The sequence below is a fragment of the Mugil cephalus genome, chromosome 4, assembly GCF_022458985.1.
Source record: "Mugil cephalus isolate CIBA_MC_2020 chromosome 4, CIBA_Mcephalus_1.1, whole genome shotgun sequence".
NCBI classification, from domain to species: Eukaryota; Metazoa; Chordata; class Actinopteri; order Mugiliformes; family Mugilidae; genus Mugil; species Mugil cephalus.
In genome coordinates, this window is record NC_061773.1 from 14,993,062 (window position 1) to 15,020,454 (window position 27,393).

Consider the following 27,393-nt stretch of genomic DNA (forward strand, 5'->3'; position numbering starts at 1 on the left):
CTGATGCAATTCTACAAATAAAACAAAACATGCATGCAGCAGGCGATGTGTCACCGCTTTCATTATTTTGTCATAACGGCCGCCATACTGTCGCCACTGTCACACCTCTCAAAACAAGTGTCTTTGTCATCCTCACATTGCATATTTCCTGTCAGTAAGAGGAAGTAAATTATAATAAGGAAGGAGTTAAATCTATGTGTAAGAAAAAAACTTGACTATATACGGAAAGCCGGGGAGGGAAACGCTGTGGTCCCACAGAAGAAAAATTCAAGAAGCAAACCACTGAAGGTGAAAGGACTGAGACACGAACCAGCTGAAATCACCGAGACCTCAAACCTCATAATCTAAAATCAACATGATGAAGAGTTTTCTGCTGCTCGTTCTCCCACTGATGGCAGGTAAAAAGATGGTTATTGATTACTGATTCAAAGACTGAGTCATGTTATAAGTTACATAATGATACGTTTTCTACAGAATCTAGTCAGGCACCAAGTTGCTTACTGTGTGTCTATGTTCTTCACAACAGCAAATTAACGCAAAAATGCATAGATATATTATCTACTGACAATATTTGGAACGAGTTACAGAGGAGGCGACCACATTAGAGCACGTAGTCAGGTTAAGAAAAGGCAGGTGTCATATTTAGGGTTCCACCTTCGGAGAAATAATTATTTCAAGATAACGCCGGTATTGGCAGATAGAAATCGCGACTGAGTCTACACGTTCCTTTAAGTTCCCTGTTGCTTGGGTTTAGGATTCAGTCTAATTCAGTTTTAATTTTTCACTTCCTCAGATAAAAACTCACCAATAAATAGACTAGATAAAAAATAAAGAGTTCCTGGATTTTGAAAAGTAGTTTAAGTTGAGGTAAACATTCAGACTAAATCTGAATTCATCTAACGAAACTATGAGTAGAAATAATATTCTGGCAAAAAAAAAAAAAAAACTTTTCTCTTTGATCTACAGGATGTGACGATTCATCTGAATTAAAAGCATGTGGAGGAGGATGGGTTAAATTCACCTGCAAATATCCTAAAGGAAATAAAACATACAAAGACGCTGAGTTGGTTACTCCCAAAGGAAGAAGAACCATAGGTATCCATCAAACTGATGTGTGGAAAAGAGACGGCAGATTTTTTCTCTACCATGACACGAAACAGAAAAATCTCAGGGTGGTCATCAAACATATTGAACGGGTCGACTTTGGTGAATACAAGTGTAAGTTTTACCAACGACCTACCTCATCCCCCGAAGTAACAAAAGTAGAAGTGGAGTCTGGTAAATATGGCACCTTTTTTTCATTATTATTATTGTTTATCTGTCTTTACATTTTGCTTTATATAATTTGTTGGTCTTACACTGGCACATTAACTATAGTTCAAACATGAAAGATTCAGTAGTTTAGTCTACTACTATTTCAGTTCGATGTGAAACAACAACAAGCTTTAAAATGTTTCTGTCTGATTTACAGCAGGTCAGATCTGTCAGGCACCAGATAAACGAAGTGTGAACCCAGGAGATAAACTCAGCATCACATGTAATTATCCAAGAAACAAATACAAGTCCTGGGTCAAGTTTTTCTGCAAAGAGAACGATTTCAACTGTGAAGATATTTTGTCAACTAAATCTGATCCGAAGACAAACAAGACATTCACTCTGACAGTCACAGACAGAGGCTTCGACATGTCCATCAGTCCGGTGTCCCCACAGGACGCTGGAGTCTACTGGTGTGGAGTCCAGTCACCTGACGGAAATATGAGCGTTACATTCAGACAAATACAACTGGAGGTTAACGGTGAGAAATACACTTTACATTGACATCAATGCAGTCATGAATAAATAAATATTTAATATTCATTCATATTTTGGATGAAGGCTGTAGTGCCTTTGATTAGATGTGTGTGAAGTCACTGTGAGCAATTCATGTAATTACATCATCATCATATTCATGACTATTAACAACATGTTTTAGTTTTTTCTTGTCGTGTAAAGATAAAACACAATCGGGGCCTTCAAAATGTCATTGCTGTTTAGAAATGTCATCTCTTGGAGATTGTTGAATTTAAATCTCACGTGGGGCTTCACTTTTTTAGAGACAGTTTATGGTGTGTTTCATAAAAAATGTTATAACGTCACATTAAAAGCTGCAGTTAGTACTGATGTAACTATATAGTATTTTACTGAGTTTTGAAGTTGATCTGTAGCCTCCTTCACTAGTTACACTAATACTGTCGGACGACTTGTTCTTCTGTTGATCACAGGGACATTAATGCAGTCAGTAAAATATATATATAAATATAGCTTCAGCAAAGAATATGGAGAAAGCTGCTGTGAGGGCTACGTGTTCATGTTGTACTACTGATATGTTTTTCCAGTTTAGGTGGCAATATACGGTCTGATTTCTTACTTTTTGGCATGTTTGTCACACCTAAAATCTTTCAGATCATCAAACATATTTAAATATAAGACAAAGATAAAACAAGAAAACACAAAATGCAGTTTTTAAATGAAGTTATTTAATATTAAGGGGAGAGAAAATAAACCTAAATGGTCCCATGTGAAAAAGAAATCAGGGAGGAGGCCACCACTTTTTCACACCGCTGTAATTAGACTAAATGTTTTCTTTTCAATAAACGTCCAAGTGCATAACCATCAACCCAGAAATAGTACGAAAGTAACTCTTTCAGAAACCAAGAAAGAAACTGAGTGAAGCTTTAGTTCGGGCCGGTGCGTTGACAGTTACAGCTGATGGTTTCTAGTCCAAACAAAACGCACGCAAACCGCCGATATCTGGTATTTTAGTAATTAAACTATCCACATTTGTTAGTCTAGATTAGCCTACCATAAAAAGTATAGTCCCACAGCCACAGACTGCTGCAGCCAACCACCACAACCACTCACTGGCTACTATTACCAAAGCATGTGAAGACACTTTGAAGACAGTCCACTGATCGTCTACTCCAAAAAGCTGTACCAAACACTGCTTGTGACACGAAGAAAGTCTAAAAACGAAAACCTGAACGAAAACACAAACAGCTAAATTCGTAAGATCCTCCCTTTGCAGAACAGTCTGCAGCCTGAGCACGTTCTGGTTATGTGTCAGATCAGCTTTAAAAAGTAACTAAGAGAAACCACAAAAACGCTCCCAAACAAGAAACGAAGACCAAATTGTTTTCACCTGCTCAACTCTAGTTATACCCACAAAATAAAATTAAAAAACTGATCAGCTGGGTGTTAAACCACATAGGATCACAAACACCAAGTCAGCCCACATGAGCTTATGTTCATCTATAAACCTGCCCACATTTGCTGATAGCTCAGCTGAGGCTTTCCAATGTCGTATCCTCCCTGTGCCCCCTCACCTGCGTTAATCATACCAGTGTTTTCTCTATCATCCAGTGCTTTAAGTGCGCTGTTAGCTGGTGTACCGGGATTCAAATGACGTCTGTTCCCTCTCTCATCAATTCATAAAGGCACCTAAACTACATTACCCAGGTGCCACTATGTGTCGCTTGCCTCTAATGTTGGTTCAGCAGGGGAAAACAGAAGAATAAAAATCTGTTTCCCCGAATTCGTATATTTTATTTAAGCAATTCAGAACGTGACATGGATCCTGATTATTGCCGACACAATGAAACAGGTGAACAAGTAGAGAAGCAGCACTAATTTCTGCCCCCCTCCATGTGCTGCTGTCAGAACTCAAAGTCATTAAAATGAAGGAAGCTGAAATGTTCTTTTTGGGAAAATCAAGTGTAAATATAATGAACAGCGTTGAGGCTGTAGCTAATCTGTAGCTTCTGTAACTCTTTCTAGATTTTCCTCCTACCAGCTTGTTCATTTACTAACGTTTTACTGCGCAACTTCACTGCATGTTTGTTTCCAGCAACTCCACACACAACATCCACCACTCAGCAACCAATGACTACATCGTCCACTCAGCAACCAATGACTACATCGTCCACTCAGCAACCAATGACTACATCGTCCACTCCTTCAACCCAGGCTACATCGTCCACTCCTTCAACCCAGACGACGGATCATGGTGAGAATATACTGTTTTCTAGAAAGCTAACGTAGGTATACGTTAGGTATGATTAACAGAAAACTTGGGCCTTTCTGTTTGATTTTGTCTTACAGGTAACCTTCAGTCCGCGGTCATTGCGACTGTCATCTGTGTAGCAATGCTGGTGCTGCTGCTTGTTTTGGTTTTCGTCTACAAACGTAAGACATTCAGTATTCACATCCGCGTACAGACACGAATGCCTACCTTATTTATGTATGTATGGAAATATCTGGTCCTGGACGTGCATGAATCAGATCTGAGTTTGAAATAATGTTCTCATCTCTCAATGTCAGGATTTGAGCGTTCAAAGAATGGAGCTACAGGACCTCAGAAGAAAGAGGTAGGTGTACATATTTATGTGTGAGGCACGGACGAGGACATAACTGTGTATTTATGAGATTTAAGACTTATTTATATAGTGCTTCGCTTCTCAACGGCTCATAAAGGTTCATAAAGACGGTTTGACGTCTTGTAAGTTTACGGGGTGGTGGGAAACACGATGACGCCGTTTAATGTGTAGGCCTATGTTATTGGTTGTTTAATCTTACAGGGAAGATATTAATCTTAATATTAATGTTAATTAGCAAAATATTATTGATAGCACGCTAGGATGGTCTTGGTAAACTGGACTCAGACTACAGGGCTTTTACTCCTGATTCACCTGCTGCACTGAGTGGTGGTTAAGTCCAGTCCCAAACTTACTCTGATCCAGGTCCAACGCATTTTACCTGGAAATGTGAGCTTGAACACATCCGCTCCTTAACTGCTCACACACTCACCGGGGCTACCTCAGTTAATGTGTTTTATATTTAGAAATATCAAAATGGGATAATTAGATCTGAACCTCGACACTAACTAAAGAGAAAAACAAGTCTCCGCTTTGCCAAGCAACAGTAAACATACTAGCCCTCTAAGCTAACGTAACTGTTGACATATACAAAAACAGACAGGTAAATTCTTATTCAGTTTCTCCTACACACTTGTTTAGCCTTTGTTGTTTAGCATTTTTCTTCAGTGCAAGGTTATTACAACCTTGTGGCACTGTGCTTTCACCACAGTATTTTCTTCACATCCACTTTACAGTGAAATTTCACAGGGTGTTGCATTCAAGGCTCTCAGATCATTTACAGCAGGCATGTCAAACATACGGCCCGCGGGCCGGCCCCGGCCCGTTGGGTCATTTAATCCGGCCCGGCATAAATTTCTGAGTATGTCAAAAAAAGAAGCGAGTCTCTAGCTAATTTCTATTAAAAGTTGTGATTTTTTAAAATAAATACAAACCAAGTGCTCCCTCCGGCCGCTAGAGGGCAGTAAATGTGTAAAAGCGCTCACGTCAAGCATGCGGCACTGACACGAGTTAGTCACAGGAAATAAACATTCGCAACGTGATGTGTCCAAGTAAAAATAAACCGGCAATCTTGCTTCACCATTCACCACTACTAAACAAGTTATCGGTCAACACACCCTTCCCAAAATGGCACTGTCAAAAAAAAGAAGAGTGGACACGGAGTGCAGAGTTTTCCAGGAGAAATGGACCGAGAAGTATTTATTCACAGAAGTGAATGCAAAACCAGTGTGCTTAGTATTTAATCAGCAAGTTGCAGTGTTCAAAGAGTTTAATATTCGGCGCCACTCATCATAACGACAAGTATGTCATATTAAAGACAATTAATATTGTGCAGTATATTCTCAACTTCAGTAGGCCCAGCCTAGTAGTTTGATCTGATGTAGTCTAATCCTATTGCCCATGCACTGCTATAACTTATTTATTTATTTTATTTTATATTTCTTTTTTCATTTATTTCAAAGCAGTATGACAATTAAGGCGAAAATATTTTTTTTATAGCTCCCATTTGAGTTTGTTTAGTGTGGTGAGTTGGTTCAGGTGTAAAACTGCATTCACTCAACTGTTAAAATAAACCAGTTGTTAACACATTCACGGCCAAACATGAAAAATCATTTTTTTCCCATTGTTTTTGAATAAATGTGTTGTGCTTAGAAAAGATCCCTTGTCATCCGTGATTATAATATGTAGGGTAGGCTACAAATGTAGGCTGAATGATAAAGCATAGTACTGAAAAACAAAGCTAAATATTTGGAGTTGACATTCTTTTACTGATCCGGCCCCAGAGCCAAACTGAGTTTGACATGCCTGATTTACAGTGTATAACTGGCGTAACTCTTCAGTCACAAACCACAGTATTTTCTTCCCATCCACTTTACAGTGAAATTTCACAGGGTGTTGCATTCAAGGCTCTCAGATCATTTACAGTGTATAACTGGCGTAACTCTTCAGTCACAAACCACACATACACCAATGTGTGTGCAGGAAAGAATCTGTTATTAGCCAGCGGCCATGTCGCAAAATCTTTGATTTATTAGGTATTTTTCATATATTTTCTTAACCCCCTCCCAACGAACACACACAATTTTACACTTTAACACCATTCCAACATATTTTAGTGGAGAGAAAAATTTAGGCAGAAGATGATATCCTTAGAGAAAGGAATGTATAACATCTTACTGATGAACAACCAGCACAACTGAGATCATACAGAGTAAAAAATATTTATCATAGAAGGAAGTTGATACTTTTTGAATGTACTCATCTGATATTGTTTAAAACCAGTTTCTAGAGGCCGTTTGTGACATTCAGCTTTAAGGTAGCCACCTCTTTCACAAGATATTCTGCCTGAACTCAAGCGCACGTACTGTTCACGTTGCGTTAGGAAACACTGATGGAGACACAGTGACTGAAATGCCAAGTCACTGTGTTCGCACTTCACATTTTAATGGGGTGCGACGTGTGAAGCAATCCAAATGACATCAAATGCCTGTCGAAGGAGGATATTTTTCTCTCCTTCAGCCCAGGATCTTTATACCGTTTGGAAAGGGTAGTTCACCTACGCACAAACCATGCGACAATTTCTCACATTTTGGATATTTATTTGGTACACAGAGAGTAGATATTGATTTCAGCACTGAGGCTTCGGTCAGCCCCACTTCAGGGACGTACAGTGATCTTATTCTACGTAGACCCCGCCCGTAAGACAATGGGGAGGAGTTCTGCCTCTCATGTGTCAGTGAGTCTCTATGTGTAGCACATTAGCTTTATCTGATTTTCAGCGTGTGAGATATTAGGATATGATGTGTCCTAATCTGTGAGCAAGCTGTTGCAAAGCGGACGATAACTTCTTATAGGGTGAGATAACAGAAGTAACACTTCCTGATTCTTCCCAAGGTTATACACAGGCTGAAGGCCTTATTAACCCCTTTAAAACTCAACATGCCTTTAGGAACCTCGGTATGGATACTGCTTGTATTTGTAAGACTTTGTTTTGTTTGTTTGTGTTTTTCACATTGGCAGGCTCATGTGTATGAGGAAATAAAAGAGACCACCAAAACGTTGGATACAGAAGCTGCAAAGACAGTTTACGTCAGTGCCAACTTTCCCACAAACCCGTCTGCCTTCATGGAGTACTCCAAAGTCGGCTTTACCAACAGCCCTGGTGAAATAAACTTCCCCACCTACTCTACAGTCACTCACCCAACAGTTTCTGAGGACCCTTTCTACTCCACTATCAACCACGTGACTGAAAAGGGTGAACCATGACTACTGAGATGATGGTATAATGTCGCTATGTAAAACAGCTAATATGCAACATTGGCTAGCTGTGGCTTTTCTAGCTGATATGGTCTTCATCAGACATCACGAAAACAATAATTCAGTAACGAATTCATGTCTGTTTTGCCTCCTTGACATATATTATCATTATATTATCTATCTAGGTTGTGTAATTTAGAAAAAAAAGCATGCATTGTTGTGTAAGAGTGCAATAAAATATTTTTTTTCCAGTTTTGCTGGACTGCCAAAATATGCAAAATTAATAATATTCAATGAATATCAGAATAGCCAAATATTTGCTTCAAGCACTACTTGCTCCATTAGTTTTCTTAACATAAGTACCGATATACTGTCCAACACCAACCTCAAGAAGAAACAGCTGGATGGAAATTTCTGAGCAATATTCAATATTCACTAAGACCTGAGTTTATCCAGGACCACCACCAAAAAAGAAAAAAAAGAAGCAAGTTTCAAATATTTATTTATTTATGTTTTTTTGTAGCAAGTTCGTTGTTGTATATTGTAGCTGCCTTGGCTAATTTTGCATGATAAGTTGATAAGTTGATGTAAATGATAAGTTGTTTCTGTAAATATTCATGCGCCAGTGGCTTATTTGATGTATACGATACTGTTTCATTCAAGACTGAAGAACATACATGAATGGCCGAAGAGTTAAATGAATTAAACAATATAGTTTACATAAATTACATAAATATAGTTTACATAAATTACATAGTTACATAGTACACAGCTTTGTCCTCAACCCATTTGACTGTAATATACTGTAGTATTGTTGAATGTCCAAAAAAATATGAATATGAAATTGTGAAACGAAATTCATAAAGTTGTACTTTTACTGTTGTTAGCTTGGTATAAGCATCTTTCCAGCCTGGATGGCATTACAGTTCTCCACTCTACATATTTCTACATGTACATGAACATCTAGTGGCTTCATGGGACTTAATACCTTCTTTTTTAACAAAAATGTACTGTAATGCATCTGTACATCTCGTTTGTATCTTGTTTATGTGGTCTTCTCATTTTATATACCAAATAACACTTAATTTTACAATGCAACGCGATAATACTCCTCAACACAAAGTGTAGCTTTATTCAGTAAATATGAAATGTGTTGTTTACTATATTCTGTCATTAAATGCTTCATGTTTATGAGTCTGGAGATGCACTGGAAAGCAGCACTGCCATACTAGCCAGCCTGTGACGACTCCTAGACAACAAAGATGTAGTCCACGCAAATCAGTAACTATTCTTTCAAGACCCAAGCGTCGGTAAAAAAATTAAGATGTTCCTCTGCTCATCCTCTCATGCGTAAGTAACACCACAATTCTGAGAACTGGTGCTTATGGACTGATAAGTGTTGTACAGAGGGGAGTTTTTTTTTGGTACATCCTGCACAGTAGTTAGGTATTGCGGCTTCTGTGTTTACTTAAATGTCACGTCTAATGTTAACCGTCGCAGTAGCAGACAGACTGCAGCTATACATGCATAGTATGTGGCTGCAGTGACAAGAGGCACTTTTTCTTTTCTCTACTGATACAAAGTCTAATGCAGTAAGAGCCTTGCTCATTAACAGTGACGATGATGAGGGAGGCTGATTTGATTCTAGTCACCAGCTAGTTTCTCTTTTAGGCCACAGCCTACTATAACAGTCCTGCACAAGTCTACGCCTCATGGCTCATGTATATCAGGGGTCTTCAGCGTTTTTCAGGCCAAGAACCCCCAAACTGATGGAGAGGTTAAGTAGGGACCCCCTACCTACTATGTGTGTTCTATATTAAACTCTATAGCCCAGTGCTATTTATAAATATACATTATTGTTATTACAATTTTGCATTCAATATTAGGCTATCCAATTAATACACAGGTTCAAATATTCATATTTTATTTCAAACATCTGCAACCGTAGGGTGTTTGAGGGGGAATAAATATATGATTATACTCATTGGTTAGGCTAAATAACAGAAACACACAGTCCAGGTCCAGTGTCCATCAGTGTCCAGGCCTACATCACATCACAGCTTTCCACAGAACACTTTTCACTTATTAGGCCACAAAAAGAGATTAATGGAAAATGTGTTTATTTCAAGATTGTTATGCGAACAAGTAATTGGACTTATTAACACCTGAGTACTGTGGAATATATTGCTTAACTCACTGTTATTAGTAACAGCGTTGGACTCACTGTCACACCGCGGTGTGGTCATGTCTTATTTTGGTGTGTTTGTCTCGTCATTTCCTGCTTTATTTTGGAAAGTAACTCTCCTCTCGTTTCAGGTCACTTGCCCTTCCTCATGTGTCACCAGTCTGATTGTCTTCCCTGATTCCTGACTGTGTCCACCTGGTGCTCCCTTCCCTCCATGCGTTCAAATAGTCTGCGTCTCCCTTGTCTTGTGCCAGTGTGTTTGGCGTTTTTGACAGTCCCTCTTGCCTTGCTGCCTTGAGCTTCCTCGAAAGAGTGATTTGTCTTTGTAACTTCCTTACTTAGTTCTAGTGATTAGGTTTCTGTTTAGATTTTGCTGTTTTTTGTTTCCTCCCTCTGGAGTGATTTTGTGTTTAGTCCTTCTTTGCTTTTCCTCCCGTTTTTTGGAGTTCTTCCTTGATTTCCTAGTTATTCTTACCAGGTTTTGCTTCCTCCCGTTTGGAGCGCCTTTTGTTTGTCAGGGTTTTATTTTTCCCTTCCCGTTAGGTCAGGTTAGTTTGTTAGTCAGTGTAGTTAGCCTTGTGAGTTCCTCTCTTTTGGAGCGCCTTTTGTTTGTTTACTTTCATAGATGTGAGTATCTTTGTTTTCCTCCTCTGGAGTGATTTTACTTCAATAAGTTTTCATAGCCACATCAGGAGCTTGTTTCATAGCACTTTTATTTTCACTCTGTTCGAGTATCCTCTCCCCTGTTTATTCTGTGAAATAAAGTCACCTTTGCCGCCACCCCTCTGCATCTGAGTCCTGCTTTGAGCCCGGCCCGACACTCACTAGAAGCCGTGATGCTGCACATTGGACTGAAGAAAGTTTGGTGGTTGTGATGTTTTGATATTTTCTGTGGGGGAAAAAAACTCTGAGCCTCTTGCTCTCAATGTTTTATCATAACCACAAAGCCTATTTCAAGCTCATGCTTCAATAATATCTGATTTACAAACAAAGGTCACATACTCCTATAAAATTATTTCTTGTACAGTGTGGAAGATGGCAAATATGTATGTATACACACACACGGTAATGGTACAGTTGAAATAATTTACTGTGTTATGTGTGTTAAAATTACTCATGTTTTGTTCAGCCTTTAACTGTTTACTAGACAAAACAAAAACCAACAAGAAGACACAGACACGGCCCCCCCACCCAATACTAATGACACTCCTTGATGGCAGCAGCCTTCCCCCAACAGGATTCAGCCTGACACAGACACAAAAACTGTTTAGACACAAATAAAAAATAAAAAAAGACACATCAAAAACAGCACAAGCTTTTATTTTCATGGCTTATTTCAGACAAAAGTCCAAATGTTAAAACGAGAGCTTGATATAATAAAGAAGTAGTTTGATTACTTTAAAGAAAGCATCATTAGGTGCATTAGGTATATCAGGTACCGTCTCTATCAACATGGGAATTAGCACACTTTGACTACATTTAGCACGATTAGATTATGGTTAGTACAGTTAGCTTACAGTTAGCCTGTGTGTGACAGATTAACGCGTGCTTTTGCCCGCATGTTTGTACATCTCACCACTCTTCCTGAGTGTATCTGTAACTGTAATAACATAAGGTTTCCTGTGTGTGTGTCTGTATGTAGCTGTATTAACATAAAGTTACATGTGTGTTTATGTGTGTGGCGTGCACGCGCGCGCGTGTGTGCGTGGGTGAGGGTGAGGAGGGTGTGAGCACTGCCTTTGCATATGTCATGACACCTCTCAACAAAGAAAGAGGAAGAGGTGGCAAATGATCTTAAATATAACCCCAGGAAACGTTGCATGAACAGGAGCTATAAAACAAAAACTGAGAAGAGGAACTAACACATTCTTACAATGACTTCAACCATGTTTTCCACGATGAGACTTTCTATACTTATCCTCTCACTGATGACAGGTAAAGTTATATCTATTACCTCATTACCGATGTTATTGAATGATAGATAGATAGATGTCATAGATTACTGCCAATTAAAAAGTTACTTATTATAGTACATGTGGCGGTGTAGTTTCAGCTACTGTTGGAGCAGACTGTTCACAGCTTTCTGTCAAATAAATCAAATCATTTAATACTAATTTAAAGATAAGCATTTAATGCTTCTTACCATGAGAGACTGTAAAGTCTGATGAATGAAGTGGTAGTATTTGCAATTTACTGGTGCAGATACTTTGTTTTTATCATTAAAAGAACAGATTACTGCATATTCCTCTTTGACTGTTTTAGAGCCATGAACATCCGTCTTTGTCTTATCTACAGCTTATGACTGCAATCCTGGAGCAAAGGAATGCAACGAATTATTGGGTTGAATTTAAATATGATTAAATTAAAAGTTGTCCATATGAAACGGCTAAAAGAACTCTCACTGTGACCATCAAACATGGGGACAAGTTTCCAATGTGTTACTCACAATCGACTTCATCATCAGGTACAAAGAAACAATGTATTGAAGTTGGTGAGAGGCACTCAGTTTTTATTCAATGTGTACATGTTAAGATTTTGAAAATAACTACAAATCAAGACATTCGTGAGAAAAATAAAGAATTAAAGACATATATTCTAAAGCAGACAAATTAGTGAGTGACGATGTGCTACAGACATTGTTGTGCGAGTGCGATGATGTTCATTTTTATCATGTGTTAGCTGTTTTACAGTGTTAGATTTAACATTTTTTCTGTTCTATTTGCAGGGAACAGTGAGTGCCTAAAACCATTTGTTCAGACTGCTTACGAAACAGATAAAACCACCATCATATGTGACCCAGGAAAACAATACACGTCCAAGCCCTTGTTGTTTTTCTGCAAAGACGGTTTAACCTGTAAAGATATTTTATCAAGAAACTCAGACAGGAAATTCTCTCACATAGACACCAAGAATGTCTTCAACATATCCATCTGTAATGTGTCCTCAAAGGATAAGGGTGTCTACTGGTGTGGAGTAATATCAAAAGACGAAGATAATAAAATGGAACTCAAAAAGATCCAGCTACATGTTAGCGGTGAGTAATCCACATCTACAGCCTCTTAGGTTTCCTCACATATTAAAGCACGACTAACAACTGTTGGCATATACTTATTTTCTACAGATATTAAAACGTTAAAAAGATCACCGAAAGCTGGACATGACTTCACATACTGGTGTAGCTACGGCAAAGTTAATGGTGTCTCATCCTCAACAAAGTTCATCTGCAAGGGAGAAGATACATCAACATGTCAACGTCTAGTAAACACCACAAAGGCTGATGTCAACAACAGGATTTCTATGAAAGATGACATAGCAAAGAAAAATATCACCATAACAATGAGAGAAGTAACAACAGGTGACAGTGGGACATACTGGTGTGGAGTAGAAACAACTGACAGTCGATGCAGCACATTCATCAACAAAGCGACGGTGACTGTGGGTGAGTTATGCTATTTTACTGTGGATGCTACCTGAACCTGGTTCAGACAGTATCTGTCTGTCACACAATACACTCAATTATTCTAGATAACACGGATTTTATGTAACAAGACTCTTCCACAATGACTATTAACAGTAGAAGCAGTGAACTCCTTCAGACTGAATGTGAAGATGGAAATCTAAACCTGACAAACAGGAAGTGGTTTCTGAACATGTGGTACAAGACATCAGTTTCATTAATTTCATTTCTTAGTTAACACGCATTACCATGCAAGCATTTCACTCCGTTTCAAGCCTTTAAAAAACAGGCTAAGAATTAGGAACAAGTCAGATAAATGATGGTTATTAGTTCCAGACTGCTTTTAAAAGTTAATTGGATAACTATTGTTATTGTATTGGATGACATTTGTGCAACAGGGAAATTCACTCATGAACTCAACTCCTCAAAAAAAGAGGGAGTTATATGGAACGTTTTTCTAGTTAATTGTGTGTATGCTATCAAATGCTACATCAATGTACTTTTTTTTTGTTTGTTTGTTTTCAGTATCACCAACACCATCCTCATCTCCTGTTCCTTCAACCCAGGAAACTACTCTCTCTACTGAGAGTCATGGTAAGAGCAAAGATATGGGCATGGTTTAAAAGTTTTTCTTTCTTCCTTTTTTAACTTAAATTCATAAACACAGACCCTTCCAGATTAGGTTTACTGTTGCATGTGTTTTGCTTTGTTTTTATCAGAAGCACCATTTACATTTTCTTTAGTTTCAGTCCAGACAACTACTGCACCTGCAGAGAGTCGTGGTAAGGAAGCACATCTATGAACTATAGCAAGGGCAAAGACAAAAAAGACAATGGATCTTATTTTTTAGCCTATTGTGTGTAAAATTCCTCAAGTTCCTCAACACAGGCAGCTCCTCATGAAAATGTTGTGCTGACTGTGTCTTAAATGATGCTGCATGTTTCATTTGTGATTTACCATGCAGGTGTTCCTAATCTAGTCATTGGTGTGATCGTCTGTGGAGCTGTGCTGCTGCTTGTGATAGTTTGGATCCTCATCTACAAACGTAAGAACTTCCATTAGTCATTTGTACAACATGAAAACATTTGCACACTTCTTCATTTACATACAACTCCACTTGCCTTTTGTGTGCAGATGATGATTAAAAAAAGCCTCAACAGATGGTGTTTGACTTAAACCTAGACATAAACCTAAGTAAGAAAAAAAAGGAATTTGATTCATTTCATGTCTTTTCTTTTCACTCTGCCAGGATTTTCATGTTCAAGAAACCCAAGCAATGCAGGTGCAGAACAGCATTACAAAGAGGTTAGTGTGTGAATGTCTCTGTGTACAGTTGGTGTATAATGTAATGAGATATACTAAGATACTTAAGAGTAGAATTTATTGGACTGGAAAAGTTTGGACGAACCACCTGATGAAAATTTTAATTGTCGTTCTTCCCTGGAAGGATTTTGTCTACGAGGAGATAGAGGAACGCTTCCAGAAACCAGACTCACAAAATACAATCAACGCAGTTTATGTAACTGTCGGCCATCCTACAAACGACCCTGCCTTGCTGCATTACTCTACCGTCCACTTTCAAAACAGCGCTGACGAGACAGGCGGGGAGGCACTGATCCACAAACCCACCTCATCTGCCTGCCAATATTCTCCTCTAAAGTACAACAACACGCAAACATCCTCGACAATCTATCAGCCATCAACACCAGCCCAGGATCCCCTCTACTCAACCATCAAGAAGCCACGGCAGCAATGAACATTTTCTAAAATGTACGCTCAATAATTCATTACATTTAGGTGTGGTCCAGACTTCAAGGATTTAACCAAGCTGTTTGTTTTGGGGGAAATGGCCTAAGTGATGTTTAAGACATGTTGTGCTCTGGCACAACTATGGTGTAAATATATTACTAAGAATATGAAGAATATGATGCTTCTCATGGAAGCACCATTTATGGGATTGTACACTGCCTTCTACAACATGATCGGGGGGGAGGGGAACAAAGGTGTGTCCTTTGTTCACCACCGAGGTCACAAATTCAAGTTGCAGGTTAAATGACTATAGACTATAGATGACAACAACAAAGTTTTTCATTGATTTCAATCACTACATACATGGCATGGTTGAAGTATTCTATGTTTAGTCAAGGTATGTACCAGGTAAACTAATTAGGCCCAGTTACGTTACCCAGTCACGTCCAAGAAGAGAAGATTGTGGTTAGCGTGCTGATTTGCCAGTCATGCTGTTGCTGGTGTTGTAAAGTCCAATCGATGTTGTCCTTGTTGAAAGAACTACAGCTGTCCTGGTTGTGTAGTTCCAGTTTTGTTGAGGAGAGTCCTTGGTTCTCCTTGAAGAGTCGAATAGTTGTTCTGTTTTGTTTTGTGTCTACGTTGCTTGTTAACTCAACTAGCACACTTTTGCCGCATTTCCACTAGTACGGCATGGCATGGCACAGTTCAGGTCTGTTTCCATTACAACTGAGTACCACATAGTACCTCGTCGACGTGGGTGGGGTCGTCATAACACAGCTGCGCGAAACTGCCGTGACGTCATTTAGACCAGAACAACAACTGACTGACTCTGAGAGAACACAAACTGCAAAAACTCCACGTTTTAGGTAAAGCAAATGGTTGCTAAAGCTAGCATGGTAGCCTTTAAATTGTACAATAATGGCTGCAGGCTTGGTTTTAAAAAGTGGTGGGGTCGGGTCTTGTGTTTATTTACAGTCTGGTTGGTCGTCGCGCGCTTATGACGCTTCCAGTGACGACATTTGTCGGCCAATCAGTGGAAGGCAGTCAGCTGACGTTATATTTTAGTATCGCTTTGGCTTGCTTGGAACCACGGCTGAGGTGATACCAAAATAGTACCTGGTACCAAGTACTACGTGCTATTGTGCCGCGCTGTACCGTACCTAACCATGCCGGTGGAAATGCGCCATTTGTTTTGTGTTTGTTGGTTCCGTCCTTAAATTCTTTGGTAGGCACTTGCATCGCTACCAAGGTCCAGTCCAGGCCTCTGCTTTGTGCAGGCCTGATGGAAGTTGGAGAGCTGTAGCAGTTTTATTTGCTTGATGACCTCAGAGGTCTTGGCCATACAGTGACCAATGGGGGTCACACACAGGTTTCACACCTAGGTGTGAAAAGGTGAAGGTTGCTGGGAGGTTGAGTCCAAAGGCCTTCTTTGTCTGGGGAACAAAAAGAGAACCATACGACCTTGTCCTCCATTTTGAATGGACTGAGTCCCAACAGACACAAAAGAAAACCCTCGATACTTTGGTTAATATCATCGGCTGATCTAACTAAAGACTAAATACTGAGAACCCATTTAACCTTATTTTATTGTTATGAGTGCTAATGTCAACATTCCAGCTTTCACTTTCATTCAAGATGTCCAATATACCGCCTCCTGCATAACCAATGTTAGCATGTGGTTTTGATTTGATTAAATGTTTGCCCGTTTTCAAAGTTAACTTTCTCACACAAGCGTCAATATATATTCTTGAAACAAAGAGCAGTGGTTTAACGTGATTAAATATTACACTTTTGTAGTATGTTTACTACATAGTTGAATTAACGTACGCTGTAGATGCAGGGATGTGCTGCACATTTTCGCAGTGAAATGAAAACACTTGTTTTCAAACCAAAGTCCACACCTCATTCTACATTTTGAAACATGTTTAAACTAATGTGACGTGCGGTATTCTGTTTGTTGTTGCCTACTTTCCTAAGTAAATGACTTAAATGTTTGTAGTTATTTGTTTTCACATGTAGTCAAAACAGAAGCTGTTTCATTTTCGCTGTATATGTGAGAAGTGTGTCAGATAAAACTGAAGATAAAATAAAAGAGAAGTTGAGCATTGCAGAATGTGAGCAAGCATTGCTGAAGCATTTGTGAAATTATACCTGGCATTTTCCACTATTACAGATACTCGCATAATTTTCTATGTAGTCAAAAAGATTAAACTGATAATTCAGTATAGTAGTCGAGCTGGGGGGGATGAGGGGGGTTGGCATTCCCCCCTGAAGTAAAAACAATTAAAATCATCCCCCTGAAGTAAAAACGATTAAAATCATCCCCCATCCCCCATCACTCCCATTTTTACAGTAAATGCTGGACATAACTAATAATTATATGACATTATTTCATCATTAGGGAGTATGTGGGTTAAATAATAAGTAAAATAAATAATAAAATCTGAGGACACAACTGCGCACGCAAACATGCAATGACGCAAAACAATTGTTATTTTCAATAGGTTGATGCCTGATGCCAGAGGGAGCGGCATAAGATGCAGCAAGAGCAACATCTTGAGGAGTAATTGCTCTGCAATGTTAGCATGAAACGAGCAGCTGGACAATGCGATGTCAGAGACTTTTTTAAAAAGAAGAAAATTGCAGATGAGCTATAAATTAAGATTCGGGAATCTCATTACTTTTTATTAATCTACAAAAGTCGCCAGAGAGTCGCCGCAGGTTGCTTGCACAATAACAACACAGCTAGTTTTCAGAACTAGCCATGTAGCCTCCAAGCTAGCTGACTCACGTTAACATTAATCAAACTAATCAGGCAACAAAAACCAGTGAAGATGTTAGTTTAGAATTCTGACGTTCATGGAAGGTGACATTAAAGAGCATCTCCAACAGGTTTTTCCCTCCTTCTGGGGCCTGTTCCTCTGGCCTGTACCGTAAATGCCGGGCAACAAGACGCTACTTTTGAACACTTTGAACATTGTGGCCAATACTATGGTGCGGCTAGCGCATTTTTTTTTTGGTCATGCCGCAAAAAACATTTTGCCTCATAATAGTAGACCAATCAAACTGATGAGTAGGTCACAGAGGGCCAATGAAATTGTGCGATAAATCAAATTGTGCGATAAATTTATTTAAATATGGCCTGCATCGCGGATTTCCCACTCTGCACAATCAGATTTTCACCATGAGTAAAGCAGAAAAAAAAGGAACTTCACTGAGTCTGAAGTCGAAGTGTTATTAAATGAAGTGGAGACATGCAGTGATACTCTATTTGGTACCCTGTCGTCAGGCATAAACACAAAAATAAAGAAAAGTGATTGGGAGCGTGTGTGACGCTGTTAATTCCGTGGAGCAGCGCCCACACGGAAATAGAAAAGAAATGGTCTGACATAAAGGTGGAAGTGAAGCAGAGGATTTCGGAACACTCCTGACCCCATAGTGGCTGACACAGCTCTCGCTGGAGTTATGGGAGCCCATTAGTGACACAGATCATCCCCAAGGTAAATGTGTTAAACTCAGAAATATTGTCATTATAATGGTCGTACAATAGGCTGTTCACAATACACATCTCGTGCGTGAAGCTGCCAGAATATTAAACAATCAATTTTCAATTTTTCTTTATTTTTATTTCTGACAATTCTAGACAGTTTTGGCGTGGTGCCTCCGTCGGCACCAGGCGCCCAGCGACTCCACGCCAGCTGCCCGACTGGCCGTGTCCTCACCCAAACTGTGCCGGAATCACGAGACGAAACTGTCAGATCCGTGCCATCAATTATTGTCTGGGTCAAATAATAACCGTCCTTGAAGATATTAGCAACGCAATAAATGCTCTTGTAATAAGTAGCTAAATTGTGTCCTGCCTCTTTACATGGTTGAAATGACATGCTATCGGGTCCGTATCGCTTCCCGAGGTCCGGTATCCAGTTCCTCTGGTGGGGGGATGTACTCTGGCAGTATGCCGTGGCGGTGTGCCACGTTGTGCAGGACGCCACAAGGCATTACAATGTGACACACCTTTTCTGGTCGTAGAGCAGCACTCCCCCCTGACCTGTCCAAGCAGTGACAGCGTCTCTTCAGCGGGCCGGTTGCCCTCTCCACCAGAGGTTTGGGACTGGAGGTCATTGTAACTTTATCAATGGATAAATTATTATCTCACTGAGAAGCCACCCATTGAAGAACGTTGTTCCCAAGTAACGTTGTTCCCAGTTGGTCAGAATGGGCGAGTTATGCGTTGAGCCAGGCCACCTTGCTACGATGCTAATGAGCTGCATTTGCGCATCACATATCATTTAAACATTTATGGGATGAAAACGTTTCCTGTTGACAAAAACAAATTCATCTTGTTATGGCGCTTTTATAGCAATGTGTGTGCAGTCAGTAACTCCGATTGAATCAGGGAAACTGGCTCTTGGTGCAAACTGCGCTTTAACTGCGCTTTAATGTTCTGTTCAACAGCATTGTATGGGAATTTGATGTACCTGGATGACATTCTGATGATCCCGTCCCACACAGCTGGCATGCCTCGGCTCAGGGTTGACCGACACACCGTCCGCTGGAAAGTCCCTGTTGCCAGGAATGCCAGAGTGGTCAGCACCTGTGTGGGCAGGACAACCCATGATTCCGCGCTGTGTTGTGCTCAAGGGCCGGTTGCAGCTCTGCCTACAGCTCGAGTAATACTGGCCTCGGTAAACGAAAACGACTCATGAGCCACTTGTTGTCGTTTGCGAATAGATGCCTAATGTTACCACTTGCGAGGTCTTCTAATAAAGCCAAGGCTGCCATTGTTAATACCATTTTCTTCATCACTTTGCGCATGCTTTTATATCCACCAATGGTTACAAACACGTGTGTGTTAAATGCACATTATGTGTCTCTGATGTGCTCATCCTCCGAGAACTCCTTGATTTCACATTATTGACAGTTCCTCAGCATCGCCTCTTAGTGTCGCCTAAGGAACAATAGCTGTGGAAACCGGCGTATGCCAGCCATGATGTTGGTAGAGGTCACCGCCCATTTCCACGATCAATTCACTTTTGATACATCTGAACGTTGACGTTGATGTGGGCGCACCTTTAACTGTTTACTAGACAAAACAAGAACAACAACAAGATACAGACACGGCCCCCCCACCCAATACTAATGACACTCCCCCAACAGGATTCAGCCTGACAGACACAAAAACTGTTTAGAAACAAATAATAAAAAAAACACATCAAAAACAGCACAAGCTTTTATTTTCATGGTTGATTTCAGACAAAAGTCCAAATGTTAAAACGAGAGCTTGATATAATAGAGAAGTAGTTTGATTACTTTAAAGAAAGCATCATTAGGTGCATTAGGTATATCAGGTATCGTCTCTGTCAACATGGGAATTAGCACACTTTGACTACATTTAGCACAATTAGCTTATGGTTAGCACAGTTAGCTTACAGTTAGCCTGTGTGTGAGAGATTAATGCGTGCTTTTGCCTGCGTATGTCATGACACCTCTGAACAAAGAAAGAGGAAGAGGTGGCAATATAACCCCAGGAAACGTTGCATGAACAGGAGCTATAAAACAAAAACTTAGAAGAGGAACTAACACATTCTTACAATGGCTTCAACCATGTTTTCCACGATGAGACTTTCTATACTTATCCTCTCACTGATGACAGGTAAGTTATATCTATTACCTCATTACCGATGTTATTGAATGATAGATAGATAGATGTCATAGATTACTGCCAATTAAAAAGTTACTTATTATAGTACATGTGGCGGTGTAGTTTCAGCTACTGTTGGAGCAGACTGTTCACAGCTTTCTGTCAAATAAATCAAATCATTTAATACTAATTTAAACATAAGCATTTAATGCTTCTCACCCCGAGAGACTGTAAAGTCTGATGAATAATATGGTAGTATTTGCAATTACTGTATATAGTTCATTTAATGGTGCAGATAGACTTTGTTTTTATCATTAAAAGAACAAATTACTGCATATTCCTCTTTGACTGTTTTAGAGCCATGAACATCTGTCTTTGTCTTATCTACAGCTTATGACTGCAATCCTGGAGCAAAGGAATGCAATGAAGAATGGGTTGAATTTAAATATGATGAAATGAAAAGCTGTCCAAATGAAACGGCTAAAAGAACTCTCACTGTGACCATCGAACATGGGGACAAGGTTCCAACGTGTTACTCACAATCGACTTCATCATCAGGTACAAAGAAACTATGTATTGAAGTTGGTGAGAGGCACTCAGTTTTTATTCAATGTGTACATGTTAAGATTTTGAAAATAACTACAAATCAAGACATTTGTGAGAAAAATAAAGAATTAAAGACATATATTCTAAAGCAGACAATTTAGTGAGTGAAGATGTGCTACAGACATTGTTGTGCGAGTGCGATGATGTTCATTTTTATCATGTGTTAGCTGTTTTACAGTATTAGATTTAACAGTTTTTCTGTTCTATTTGCAGGGAACAGTGAGTGCCTAAAACCATTTGTTCAGACTGCTTACGAAACAGATAAAACCACCATCATATGTGACCCGGGAGAACAATACACGCCCAAGCCCTTGTTGTTTTTCTGCAAAGAAGACGGTTTAACCTGTGAAGATATTTTATCAAGAAACCCAGACAGGATATTCTCTCACATAGACAACAAGACTGGCTTCAACATATCCATCTGTAATGTGTCCTCAAAGGATAAGGGTGTCTACTGGTGTGGAGTAATATCAAAAGACAAAGATAATAAAATGAAAGTCAAAAAGATCCAGCTAGGTGTTAGTGGTGAGTAATCCACATCTACAGCCTCTTAGGTTTCCTCACATATTAAAGCACGACTAACAAATGTTGGCATATACTTATTTTCTACAGATATTACAAAGTTTGAAAGATCACCGAAGGCTGGACAGAACTTCACATACTGGTGTAGCTACAGCAAAGTTAATGGTGTCTCATCCTCAACAAAGTTCATCTGCAAGGGGGAAGATACATCAACATGTCAACGTCTAGTAAACACCACAAAGGCTGATGTCAACAACAGGATTTCTATGAATGATGACATAGCAAATAAAAATATCACCATAACAATGAGAGAAGTAACAACAGGTGACAGTGGGACATACTGGTGTGGAGCAGAAACAACTGACAGTCGATGCAGCAGCACATTCATCAACAAAGCGACGGTGACTGTGGGTGAGTTATGCTATTTTACTGTGGATGCTACCTGAACCTGGTTCAGACAGTATCTGTCTGTCACAGAATACACTCGATTATTCTAGATAACACGGCTTTTATGTAACAAGACTCTTCCACAATGACTATTGACAGTAGAAGCAGTGAACTCCTTCAGACTGAATGTGAAGATGGAAATCTAAACCAGAAAAACAGGAAGTGGTTTCTGAACATGTGGTAACACTGGACAACAGTTTCATTAATTTCATTTCTTAGTTTACACGCATTACCATGCAAGCATTTCACTCCGTTTCAAGCCTTTAAAAAACAGGCTAAGAGTTAGGAATAAGTCAGATAAATTATGGTTATTAGTTCCAGACGGCTTTTAATTTCATAATTAATAATAATTATTATATTAATTAATTAATAATTAATTGGATAACTATTGTTATTGTATTGGATGACATTTGTGCAATAGGGAAATTCACTTATGAACTCAACTCCTCAAAAAAAGAGGGAGTTATATGGAACGTTTTTCTAGTTAATTGTGTGTATGCTATCAAATGCTACATCAATATACTTTTTTTGTTTGTTTGTTTTCAGTATCGCCAACACCATCCTCATATCCTGTTCCTTCAACCAAGGAAACTACTCTCTTTATTGAGAGTCATGGTAAGAGCAAAGATATGGGCATGGTTTAAAAGTTTTTTTTCTTCCTTTTTTAACTTAAATTCATAAACACAGACCTTCCAGATTATATGTTTATTGTTGCGTTCCTAGAATGTGTTTTGCTTTGTTTTTTATCAGAAACACCATTTACATTTCCTTTTGTTTCAGTCCAGACAACTAATGCACCTGCACAGAGTCGTGGTAAGGAAGCACATCTATGAACTATAGCAAGGGAAAGACAAAAAAAGTTTCAATGGATTTTCTTTTTTAGTCTATTGTGTGTAAAATTCCTCAAGTTCCTCAACACAGGCAGCTCCTCATGAAAATGTTGTGCTGACTGTTTCTTAAATGATGCTGCATGTTTCATTTGTGATTTACCATGCAGGTGTTCCTAATCTAGTCATTGGTGTGATCGTCTGTGGAGCTGTGCTGCTGCTTGTGATAGTTTGGATCCTCGTCTATAAACGTAAGAACTTCCATTAGTCATTTGTCAACATGAAACACATTTGCACACTTCTTCATTTACATACAACTCTTCTTGCCTTTTGTGTGCAGATGATGATTAAAAAAAGCCTCAACAGATGGTGTTTGACGTAGCCATAAAACTAAGTAAGAAAAAAAGGAATTTGATTCATTTCATGTCTTTTCTTTTCACTCTGCCAGGATTTTCATGTTCAAGAAACCCAAGCAATGCAGCTGCAGAACAGCATTACAAAGAGGTTAGTGTGTGAATGTCTCTGTGTACAGTTGGTGTATAATGTAATGAGATATACTAAGATACTTAAGAGTAGAATTTATTGGACTGGAAAAGTTTGGACGAACCACCTGACGAAAATCTTAATTGTCGTTCTTCCCTGGAAGGATTTTGTCTATGAGGAGATAGAGGAACGCTTCCAGAAACCAGACTCACAAAATACAATGAACGCAGTTTATGTGACTGTCGGCCATCCTACAAACGACCCTGCCTTGCTGCATTACTCTACCCTCCACTTTCAAAACAGCGCTGACAAGACAGGCGGGGAGGCACTGATCCACAAACCCAGCTCATCTGCCTGCCAATATTCTACTCTAAAGTACAACAACACGCCAACAGCCTCGACAATCTATCAGCCATTAACACTAGACCAGGATCCTCTCTACTCGACCATCAAGAAGCCACGGTAGCAATGAACATTTTCTAAAATGTACGCTCAATAATTCATTACATTTAGGTGTGGTCCAGACTTCAGGGATTTAACCAAGCTGTTTGTTTTGAGAAAAGGCCTAAGTGATGTTTAAGACATGTTGTGCTCTGGCACAGCTAGGGTGTAAATATATTACTAAGAATATGAAGAATATGATGCTTCTCATGGAAGCACCATTTATGGGATTGTACACTGCCTTCTACAACATGATCAGGGAGGAGGGGAACAAAGGTGTGTCCTTTGTTCATCATCGAAGTCACAAATTCAAGTTGTAGGTTAAATGACTATAGACTATAGATGACAACAACAAAGCTCAAGTATTTCATTGATTTCAATCACTACATACACTGGCATGGATGAAGTCTTCTATGCTTAGTCAAGGTATGTACCAGGTAAACTAATTAGGCCCAGTTACATTACCCAGTCACGTCCAAAAAGAGAAGAGTGTGGTTAGCGTCCTGATTTGCCAGTCATGCTGTTGCTGGGTTGCAAAGTCCAATTGATGTTGTCCTTGTTGAAAGAACTACAGCTGTCCTGGTTGTGTAGTTCCAGTTTTGTTGAGGAGAGTCCTTGGTTCTCATGAAGAGTCGAATAGTTGTTCTGTTTTGTGGCTCCGTCACTTGTTAACTCAACTAGCACACTTTTGGCGCATTTCCACTAGTACGGCACGGCACGGCACAGTTCGGGTATGTTTCCATTACAACTGAGTACCACAAAGTACCTCTTCAACGTGGGTGGGGTCGTCATAACACGGCTGCGCGAAACTGCCGTGACATCATTTAGACCAGAACAACAACAGACGATAGAACACGAACTGCAAAAACTCGACGTTTGAGGGTAAGCAAATGGTTGCTAACGCTAGCATTGTAGCCTTTACATTGTACAATAATGGCTGCAGGCTTGGTTTTAAAAAGTGGTGGGGTCGAGTCTTGTATTTATTTACAGTCTGGTTGGTCGTCGCGCGCTTATGACGCTTCCAGTGACGACACTTGTTGGCCAATCAGTGGAAGGCAGTCGGCTGACGTGATATTTTAGTATCGCTTTGGCTCACTTGGAAACACGGCTGAGGCGATACCAAAATAGTACCTGGTACCAAGTACTACGTGCTAGTAGTGCCGCGCTGTACCGTACCTAACCGTGCCGGTGGAAATGCGCCATTTTTTTTGTGTTTGTTGGTTCCGTCCTTAAATTCTTTGGTAGGCACTTGCATCGCTACCAAGGTCCAGTCCAGGCCTCTGCTTTGTGCAGGCCTGATGGAAGTTGGAGAGCTGTAGCAGTTTTATTGGCTTGATGACCTCAGAGGTCTTGGCCATACAGTGACCAATGGGGGTCACACACAGGTTTCACACCTAGGTGTGAAAAGGTGAAGGTTGCTGGGAGGTTGAGTCCAAAGGCCTTCTTTGTCTGGGGAACAAAAAGAGAACCATACGACCTTGTCCTCCATTTTGAATAGAGTGAGTCCCAACAGACACAAAAGAAAGCAATCAATACTTTGGTTAATATCATCAGCTGATCTAACTAAAGAGTAAATACTGAGAACCCAATTAAGCTTATTTAACTGTGTTTGTTATTGTGCTAATGTCAACATTCCAGCTTTCACTTTCATTCAAGATGTCCAATATACCGCCTCCTGCATAACCAATGTTAGCATGATAGCATGCTCACAAAAGGATTCAGCTCAAAGCAGGTCAGTCCCAAGTACAGATGTCTTATCTATATGTCTGATTTTTTAGTGAGTGTGAAAGCAGTGCTAGAGTCTGTCTTGTCTCAGGTGTGCAGATGTGATTTTGATTTGATTAAATGTTTGCTCGTTTTCAAAGTTAACTTTCTCACACAAGCGTCAATATATATTCTTGAAACAAAGAGCAGTGGTTTAACATGATTAAATATTACACTTTTGTAGTATGTTTACTACATAGTTGAATTAACGTACGCTGTAGATACAGGGATGTGCTGTGACCACATTTTCGCGGTGAAATGAAAACACTTGTTTTCAAACCAAAGTCCACACCTCATTCTACAGTTTGAAACATGTTTAAACTAATGTGACGTGCGGTATTCTGTTTGTTGTTGCCTACTTCCCTAAATAAATGACTTAAGTGTTTGTGGTTATTTGTTTTCACATGTAGTCAAAACAGAAGCTGTTTCATTTTCGCTGTATATGTGAGAAGTGTGTCAGATAAAACTGAAGATAAAGTAAAAGAGAAGTTGAGCATTGCAGAATGTGAGCAAGCATTGCTGAAGCATTTGTGAAATTATACCTGGCATTTTCCACTTTTACAGATACTCGCATCATCTTCTATGTAGTCAAAAAGATTAAACTGATAATTCAGTATAGTAGTCGAGCTGAGGGGGGATGAGGTGGGTTGGCATTCCCCCCTGAAGTAAAAACGATTAAAATCATCCCCCATCCCCCATCACTCCCATTTTTACAGTAAATGCTGGACATAACTAATAATTATATGACATTATTTCATCATTAGGGAGTATGCGGGTCAAATAATAAGTAAAATAAATAATAAAATCTGAGGCAAACTGCGCACTGCAAACATGAAATGACGCAAAACATTGTTATTTTCAATAGGTTGATGCCTGATGCCAGAGGGAGCGGCATAAGATGCAGCAAGAGCAACATCTTGAGGAGTAATTGCTCTGCAATGTTAGCATGAAACGAGCACTGGACAATGCGATGTCAGAGACTTTTTTAAAAAGAAGAAAATTGCAGATGAGCTATAAATCAAGATTCAGGAATCTCATTACTTTTTATTATTCTACAAAAGTCACCAGACTCGCCACAGGTTGCTTGCACAATAACAACACAGCTAGTTTTCCAAATTAGCCATGTAGCCTCCAAGCTAGCTGACTCACGTTAACGTTAATCAAACTAATCAGGCAACAAAACCAGTGAAGATGTTAGTTTAAAATTCTGACGTTCATGGAAGGTGACATTAAAGAGCATCTCCAACAGGTTTTTTCCCTCCTTCTGGGGCCTGTTCCTCTGGCCTGTGCCGTAAATTCCAGCCTATAAGTTGCTACTTTTTTCCCACACTTTGAACATTGTGGCCAATACTATGGTGCGGCTAGCGCATTTTTTTTTTTTGGTCATGCCGCAAAAAACATTTTGCCTCACAATAGTAGACTAATCAAACTGATGAGTAGGTCACAGAGGTCCAATGAAATTGTGCGATAAATCAAGAGTATTTTCACAATTCAATTACCGGTATTGTAAAGCTGTCCTTTGTATTCACCCTCATCAACATGGAAAACACTCGAAGAAAAGCATATGATGCAGCTTTTAAGTGGAGGGTGATCAATCTGGCGGT

General features: G+C 39.5%; 3 protein-coding genes across 6 annotated transcripts; all 3 read left to right on the forward strand.

Annotated features, from left to right (window-relative positions):
* Window positions 1-204: 204 nt before the first annotated feature.
* On the forward strand, window positions 205-8,827 carry LOC125006176 (cell wall protein DAN4-like). Its single transcript, XM_047581976.1, has 7 exons — window positions 205-398; window positions 967-1,278; window positions 1,472-1,795; window positions 3,884-4,042; window positions 4,138-4,221; window positions 4,357-4,403; window positions 7,431-8,827. The coding sequence occupies exons 1-7, from the start codon at window positions 356-358 to the stop codon at window positions 7,674-7,676; spliced, it is 1,215 nt and encodes a 404-aa protein (XP_047437932.1). The 5' UTR covers window positions 205-355; the 3' UTR covers window positions 7,677-8,827.
* A 2,820-nt stretch (window positions 8,828-11,647) lies between these two features.
* LOC125007173 (CMRF35-like molecule 8) lies at window positions 11,648-17,168 on the forward strand. 3 transcript variants are annotated; one of them, XM_047583812.1, is made up of 9 exons: window positions 11,659-11,787; window positions 12,148-12,316; window positions 12,578-12,886; window positions 12,974-13,291; window positions 13,835-13,903; window positions 14,053-14,091; window positions 14,274-14,354; window positions 14,559-14,614; window positions 14,757-17,168. In XM_047583812.1, the coding sequence occupies exons 2-9, from the start codon at window positions 12,286-12,288 to the stop codon at window positions 15,063-15,065; spliced, it is 1,212 nt and encodes a 403-aa protein (XP_047439768.1). In that variant the 5' UTR covers window positions 11,659-11,787; window positions 12,148-12,285; the 3' UTR covers window positions 15,066-17,168. The 3 variants fall into 3 exon arrangements, with proteins under 3 accessions (XP_047439767.1, XP_047439769.1, XP_047439768.1); XM_047583811.1 differs by lacking the exon at window positions 12,148-12,316 and having other exon boundaries at window positions 11,648-11,787; XM_047583813.1 differs by lacking the exons at window positions 12,148-12,316; window positions 14,053-14,091 and having other exon boundaries at window positions 11,648-11,787.
* A 3,426-nt stretch (window positions 17,169-20,594) lies between these two features.
* LOC125007171 lies at window positions 20,595-26,177 on the forward strand. Of its 2 annotated transcripts, XM_047583807.1 has the most exons (9): window positions 20,595-20,711; window positions 21,090-21,257; window positions 21,519-21,830; window positions 21,918-22,238; window positions 22,821-22,889; window positions 23,055-23,087; window positions 23,272-23,352; window positions 23,550-23,605; window positions 23,748-26,177. In XM_047583807.1, exons 1-9 carry the CDS (start codon window positions 20,651-20,653, stop codon window positions 24,048-24,050), a joined length of 1,404 nt encoding a protein of 467 aa, XP_047439763.1. In that variant the 5' UTR covers window positions 20,595-20,650; the 3' UTR covers window positions 24,051-26,177. The 2 variants fall into 2 exon arrangements, with proteins under 2 accessions (XP_047439763.1, XP_047439765.1); XM_047583809.1 differs by lacking the exons at window positions 22,821-22,889; window positions 23,055-23,087.
* Window positions 26,178-27,393: the final 1,216 nt, after the last annotated feature.

Excerpts from the sequence above, each read along its gene's own strand:
- LOC125006176 (XM_047581976.1), top strand. The coding sequence starts at position 356 with ATGATGAAGAGTTTTCTGCTGCTCGTTCTCCCACTGATGGCAG. Across the intron at positions 399-966 it reads CGTTCTCCCACTGATGGCAG|GATGTGACGATTCATCTGAA; the intron begins GTAAAAAGATGG and ends TTTGATCTACAG. Across the intron at positions 1,279-1,471 it reads AAAAGTAGAAGTGGAGTCTG|CAGGTCAGATCTGTCAGGCA; the intron begins GTAAATATGGCA and ends TCTGATTTACAG.
- LOC125007173 (XM_047583811.1), top strand. The coding sequence starts at position 11,727 with ATGACTTCAACCATGTTTTCCACGATGAGACTTTCTATACTTATCCTC. Across the intron at positions 11,788-12,577 it reads TATCCTCTCACTGATGACAG|GGAACAGTGAGTGCCTAAAA; the intron begins GTAAAGTTATAT and ends TTCTATTTGCAG. Across the intron at positions 12,887-12,973 it reads GATCCAGCTACATGTTAGCG|ATATTAAAACGTTAAAAAGA; the intron begins GTGAGTAATCCA and ends TATTTTCTACAG.
- LOC125007171 (XM_047583807.1), top strand. The coding sequence starts at position 20,651 with ATGGCTTCAACCATGTTTTCCACGATGAGACTTTCTATACTTATCCTC. Across the intron at positions 22,239-22,820 it reads CAAAGCGACGGTGACTGTGG|TATCGCCAACACCATCCTCA; the intron begins GTGAGTTATGCT and ends GTTTGTTTTCAG. Across the intron at positions 22,890-23,054 it reads TCTCTTTATTGAGAGTCATG|TCCAGACAACTAATGCACCT; the intron begins GTAAGAGCAAAG and ends CTTTTGTTTCAG.